The sequence below is a fragment of the Chiloscyllium plagiosum genome, chromosome 6 (genome assembly GCF_004010195.1).
Source record: "Chiloscyllium plagiosum isolate BGI_BamShark_2017 chromosome 6, ASM401019v2, whole genome shotgun sequence".
In the NCBI taxonomy this organism is placed as follows: Eukaryota; Metazoa; Chordata; class Chondrichthyes; order Orectolobiformes; family Hemiscylliidae; genus Chiloscyllium; species Chiloscyllium plagiosum.
In genome coordinates, this window is record NC_057715.1 from 112,040,704 (window position 1) to 112,047,636 (window position 6,933).

The following is a 6,933-nucleotide window of genomic DNA, read 5'->3' on the forward strand; positions in this document are numbered from 1 at the left end:
TAGATGGTGACATCTTGAAAAATGTCCGTATTACAGAGGAGGAAGTGCCGGATGTCTTGAAACGCATAAAAGAAGATACATCCCTAGTACCTGATCAGGTGTACCCTAGAACTCTGTGGGAAGCTAGGGAAGTGATTGCTGGGCCTCTTGCTGAGGTATTTGTATCATTGATAGTCACAGGTGAGGTGCTGGAAGACTGCAAGTTGGCTAACGTGGTGCCACTGTTTAAGAAAGGTGGTAAGGACAAGCCAGGGAACTATAGACCAGTGGGAGCCTGGTTAGCAAGGTTAGATCTCATGGCATACAGGGAGAACTAGCCATTTGGATACAGAACTGGTTCAAAGGTAGAAGACAGAGGGTGGTGGTAGAGGGTTGTTTTTCAGACTGGAGGCCTGTGACCAGTGGAGTGCCACAAGGATCGGTGCTGGGTCCACTACTTTTCATCATTTATAGAAATGATTTGGATGTGAGCATAAGAGGTACAGTTAGTAAGTTTGCAGATGACACCAAAATTGGAGGTGTAGTGGACAGCAAATAGGGTTACCTCACATTACAACAGAATCTTGACCAGATGTGCCAATGGGCCGAGAAGTGGCAGATGGAGTTTAATTCAGCTGCATTTTGGGAAAGCAAATCTTAGCAGGACTTATACACTTAATTGTAAGCTACAATGGAGTGTTGCTGAACAAACAGACCTTGGAGTGCAGGTTCATAGCTCCTTGAAAGTGGAGTCACAGGTAGATAGGATAGTGAAGAAGGCGTTTGGTATGCTTTCCTTTATTGATCAGAGTATTGAGCACAGGAGTTGGGAGGTCATGTTGCGGCTGTACAGGACATTGGTTAGGCCACTGTTGGAATATTGCGTGCAATTCTGGTCTCCTTCCTATCGGAAAGATGTTGTGAAACTTGAAAGGGTTCAGAAAAGATTTACAGGGATGTTGCCAGTGTTGGAGGATTTGAGCTATAGGGAGAGGTTGAATAGGTTAGGGCTGTGTTCTCATTGGAGGCTGAGGGGTAACCTTATAGAAGTTAATAAAATCATGAGGGGCATGGATAGGATAAATTGGCAAAGTCTTTTCCCTGCGGTCGGGGAGTCCAGAACTAGAGGGTATAGGTTTAGGGTGAGAGGGGAAAGATATAAAAGAGACCTAAGGGGCAACGTTTTTACGCAGAGGGTGGTACGTGTATGGAATGAGCTGCCAGAGGAAGTGGTGGAGACTGGTACAATTGCAACATTTAAAAGGCATCTAGATGGATATATGAATAGGAAGGGTTTACAGGGATATGGACCAGGTGCTGGCAGGTGGGACTAAATTGGGTTGGGATATCTGTTCGGCATGGACGAGTTGGACCGAAGGGTCTGTTTCCATATTGTACATCTCTATGACTCTGTGACTCTATGATCCCGTGGTGTTGGAAGGTCCCAAGGCGGAAGGCTCCACCACCTCCTCTGGCAGCTTATTTCATTCTTGCACCACCTTCTGGGAGAAAACGTATCCCCTTAGGTCACTTTTAAATTTTTCCCGTCTCACCCAAAACTTTTGCCCTCTAGTTCTGGACTCTCCCGATCCAGGGAAACGACCTTGTCTGTTCACCCTACCCATGCCCTTTATCATTTTATAAACCTCTATAAGGTCACCCCTCAGCCTCCAACGCTCCAGGGAAAACAGCCCCAGCCTGTTCAGCTTCTCCCCATAGCTCAAACCCTCATCTTGGACTACAGGAGTTGCTCTGTATTTACAATTCCACATCGCTGACAATTGCACATCCTGACCTATAAAGGACATTATAACCATGGAAGCAGGCCATTTGGCCCATTGAGTCCATCCTACCTTATCTCTGCATCCCTGCATTTCCCATGGCTAATCCACCTAAACTGTACATCCCTGGACACTATGGGGCAATTTAACATGACCAATCCACCCTAGCCTGCACATCTTTGGAGTGTGGGAAAAAATTGGAGAAACCCACACAGACACAGGGAGAACATGCAAACTCCATGCAGACAGTCATCCTACGGTGAAATTGAGCCTGGGTTTCTGACGCGGTGAAGCAGTCATGCTAAACACTAAGCCAACATGCCACCCAAAAATCAGATGGTGATGGAAGCTGCATCACAGAAACTTGCCTCTAGCTGTAAGGAATGTGGCCTCCTGCTCACCCTCTCATTTTATTTTAACCAGTTCATGGAGCTTGCAGGGCCATTGAATGAAGGGTACAAAGTCCCAACAATTACACAGCTAGGACTACAGGGGGTGCCATGTCACAACAATTACACATCCCAGCCTACAGAAGGCACTGTGCCCTGTCAATTACACATCCCAGCCTACAGAAGGCACTGTGCCCTGACAATTACACATCCCAGCCTACAGAAGGCACTGTGCCCTGACAAATACACATCCCAAACAACAGGAGATTCTATAAGATAACATTCCAACATGTAATTTAATCCCCTGTCCTTTAAAACGCTTAATGGTGTAATTGCATTATATTCAGTTACACTTGGAACAAAGGAGTATACAGCATTGGAAAACTTGACTTAGAAGCAGGAATTGGCCGTTCAGTTCTTCAAGCCTGCTTCACATTTAATTCGAAACAAAAACAAAATCGCCCAAAACGTTAAGTCTGATTTCTCTTCACAGGTGCTGCCAGACCTGCTGAACGTTTCCAGCAACTTCTGTTCTTGTTTCTGATGTACAGCACCCACAGCTCTTTTGGTTGACATTTAATTAGGTCGTGGCCAATTCAATTATAGTCTTAACTCCACTTGGGCTCTTGCCCAAAACGTTGATTCTCCTGCTCCTCGGATGCTGCCTGACCTGCTGTGCTTTTCCAGCACCACACTCTCGACTCTGATCTCCAGCATCTGCAGTCCTCCACTTTCTTCTAGTTGATTTATTCCTCCCTTAACTCCACTTCCTGCCTAACCCCCCGATAACACTTGATTCTTTGACTGTAAAAAAACTATCTAAAATAAAAACAGAAAGTTCAGGAGAAGCTCAACACTTCTGGCAGCACCTATGGAAATAGAAACAGTGTTTCAAATTCAACATGAGTCTTTTTCAAGAAAAAATTATTTGACTCTACCTTGAATCAATTGAACGGCATGGTTTCCATTGGTTTCTGGGGAAGAGAATGCTATAGACTAAAGACTCTGCAAGTGAAAATATTAGGTAAAAACCTCACCTCCAGCTTAAAAGAAAAGCCTCATGCTTAAATGTGTACCCTACTCTTCTCCCCAAGATCAAAGATGCTCCCAGCATCAATCCTATCAAGTACCCTGTATTGTTCAATAAGATCACCACTCATTCTTCTAAACTCCATTGGGTGTAGGCCCAACGTGTTCGACCTTTCTTCATAACACAAGCCCTTCATTACAGGAATGAGTCAAGTGAACCTTCTGCGAACTGTAAAAGAAAAGCGCTTATATTTTTCTTTCAAATAGGAAGAAAAAACTGCACACATGTTGTCCCACAAACTCCCTGTATAGGTACAGTAAAACTTACAATATTATATTTCAATCTCCTTGCCATAAATGTCAGCATTCCATATGCCTTCCTGAGAACTTGCAGAAAGGACAGACTAAGTCCATTCTAGAAAGGTGGGTTAAGTTATCTCTCATGGTTCTTTTGATTTTAGCAATAATGACAGACAGTTGTATGCAAAGTCATGGTCATTTTTAAAAATGTATTTATTCATTTGCGGGATATAGCTGTCGCTGGCTGGCCAGCATTTTATTGCCTGTCCCTAGTTGTCCTTGAGGAGGTGGTGGTGAGCTGCCTCTTGAACTGTTGCAGTCCATCTGTTGTGGGTTGACCCATAATGCAATTAGAAAGGGAATTCCAGGATTTTGACCCAACAACAGTAAGGAATGGCGATATATTTCCAAGTCAGGATAGTGAATGGTTTGGAGGGCAACTTGAAGGTGTTCCTATGTATCTGCTGCCCATGTCTTTCTGGATGGAAGTGGTCTTGAGTTTGGAAGGTGTTGTCTGACGATCTTTGGTGAATATCTTGGATTTAATACCTGATTGGTAGACCTAGCTATTTCTTGTATTGGAATTGTTCTGTTTTAAGTCCCTGGTTGTTTCTGTCTTTTCACTCATACAGACAGAATGTAAAGGCAGATGTGTCTGTGTGCTCGGTCTGGATGTTTCTGATTGCATTGCGCTCACAGATCTGTCGTCACCTGTAACTGGACCAATCCAAGGGCAATCATCAGGCAGTTTTCCCTTAACTCAAATCTTCCTACTGCAGTTGTGTAACAACCTCACTGTTCTAAAAGCAACATAGCTTTTTTACAACTAAAAATGTGCACTACTTGATTTTCAAATTGCAAAACTCCCTTGATGTTTTAGCTGAATAGCTGTGTTCAATTTCCATTCCAGTTTATAGTCTAAATACGAAAATATATGTGGTCGCTTAATCTCAGAACAAAGATCAAAGACAGTGGCTCTTTCATCATTTCTCTGTCGGTGCAAGACTTGAAGAATCTACCAGCACAAAGCAATTGGAAGCATTCCATGAAAAATATAAAATGAAGAACATCAGGTGCAGGAAATCTGAAACAAACAAAATCAGAGATTGTTGGAGAAATTCAGATCTTTCAGCATCTGTAGAGAGAAAACAGCGTTAACACTTTGAGTACTGCGACTGTTCTTCTGAACAAGAAGCAGCAAGCAAAGGTGACTTTATGCTGTTGGTGGGGGATGAAAAGGAAATGGAGTGAGTGGATGGGAATCCAGAGAGGAAAAAAAACAATAGGGTCTGTTTCCCTGCTGTATGACCCTATAACTATTGGGGGTCCTATAGTACAATCCCATCAGCATGATCATCCCCTTTTTATTTCTCAGGTTCACCCATATAGCTTCACTGAACGAGTATAGTGACTTAAACATTTTTCACTGTATCTTTATTTCGTAATAGTACAAATGATAATAAATTATTATTCTATTCCGTTGTGTTCAGAAAATCCACACCATATCATCAACTCACTCTTCAATGACAATAAAAACCATCATTTTCCAGCCACATTCACGACAAAAATAAAATCATATTGGACTCAAAACATTATGTTTTGGTTGGCAGTCAATGGCTGGAGGTGTGCCTCAGGGATCAGTGTTGGGTCCTCAATTGTTTACAATTTACATAGATAATTTAGAGTTGGGGACCAAGGGTAGAGTGTCAAAGTTTGCAGATGACACTGACATAAATGATAGAACAAAGTGGGCAGAGGACACTGAAAGTCTGTGGAGTAATATAGATAGGTGAAGTGAGTGGGCAAGGGTCTGGTAGATGGAGTACAATGTTGGTAAATGTGAAGTTATCTATTTTGGTAGGAATAACACCAAAATGGATGATTTTTTAAATGGTGAAAAATTGTAACATGCTGCTGTGCAAAGGGACCTGGGTGTCCTTGTGCATGAATCACAGGAAGTTTGTTTGCAGGTGCAGGAGATAATTAAGAAGGCAATGGAGTATTGTCCTTCATTGCTAGAAGAATGGAATTTTAAAACAGGGAGGGAGCTGCAGCTTTCTAGGGTGTTGGTGAGGCCACACCTGGAGTATTGTGCACATGTTTGGTCTCCTTACTTGGGAAAGGATGTACTGGTTCTGGAGGGGGTGAAGAGGAGGTTCACTAGGTTGATTTGGAGGGTTGGCTTATAAGGAGAGGCTGAGTAGACCAAGACTATACTTATTTGAATTTTGAAGAATGGGGGTGGGGGGGGAATCTTATAGAAAGATATAAAATGATGAAGAACATAGATAAGATAGAAACAAGGGAAATTGTTTCCACTGGCAGTGAAACTAGAACGAGGGAGCAGAGCCTCAAAGGGGAGCAGATTTAGGAATGAGTTGAGAAGAAACTTCTTCACCCAAAGGGATGAAGAACATAGATAAGATAGAAGCAAGGGAGATTGTTTCCACTGGCAGTGAAACTAGAACGAGGGAGCAGAGCCTCAAAATTAAGGGGAGCAGATTTAGGAATGAGTTGAGAAGAAACTTCTTCACCCAAAGGATTTTGAATCAGTGGAATTCCTTGCCCAGTAAAGAATTTGAGACTACCTTGTTGAATTTTTTAAGGCAAAGTTAGATAGATTTCTAAAGGCTAAAGGAATTACGGGTTATGGTGGAGCTGAGTCCACAAAAAGATCGGCCATGATCTTATTGAATGGTGGAGCATGCTCAAAGGGCCAGATGCCTACTGCTCCTATTTCTTAAGTTGTTCTGTTTTTCTTTCTATAGATGACTTTCTCCAGAATGTTCTGCATTGATTTGAGATGTGCCATAATGATCCCTTCAGGGAGTGGGAGGCGCTGTATCATTGTCACTGCACTAATGGGGATATGTTTTAATGATCCCTCCATGCCACAGGGGGTGCTGTTTGACAGTCACTACACCATTCGTGATATGTTGTAATGATTCCTCCATTGCACAGGCGGCGCTGTAACAGATCATTGCTGCAGTAGTGATGCGTTGCAATGATCCCTCCAGGCCGCGAGAGGCGCTGTAACACGTCACCGTACCAATGGTGATGTGTTGTAATAATCCCTCCAGGCAGCAGGAGGCGCTGTGAGCTACCGGAAGCGGGTGCCGGTTGCTTGGTGACGGTATCCGGTGGCTGGCCTGGGCCTGAGTGAGCGGGAGCCGCATGGAGAGTTCAGGGTGAGCGGCAGAGGCAGAGTCCGAGTAGTGGGACCCCGCAGCCGCAGGGTCTCCGCCGCCTGCTGGCCCCAATGGTTTTCCTCAGGTGTTTCCCGCCCCCGGCCGAGGGAGTCCGGCTCCAACAGCCCGAGATTGCAGCGGTGCTTGACGGCAAGGGCCTGGGCACAGGCACCTTGTACATCGCCGAGAGGTGAGAGAGGGAGCCGGCCACTCGAAATCCTGTGGGGTGGGGTGTGAGGGGAGGCGAGTGGGGGTGGGGTGTGAGGG

General features: G+C 44.3%; 1 protein-coding gene across 3 annotated transcripts in view; it reads left to right on the forward strand.

Moving 5' to 3' along the window:
• The first annotated feature begins 6,581 nt into the window (after positions 1–6,581).
• The window catches only part of clns1a (chloride channel, nucleotide-sensitive, 1A), a 37,277-nt gene continuing 36,925 nt past the window's right edge, over positions 6,582–6,933 (forward strand). The window contains exon 1 of one of the 3 annotated variants that reach the window (XM_043692424.1): positions 6,582–6,856. In XM_043692424.1, the coding sequence (XP_043548359.1) occupies positions 6,738–6,856 (119 nt within the window). In that variant the 5' untranslated portion in view covers positions 6,582–6,737. The remainder of the gene's footprint in view (positions 6,857–6,933) is intronic. The other 2 variants (XM_043692422.1, XM_043692423.1) reach the window with 2 other exon arrangements.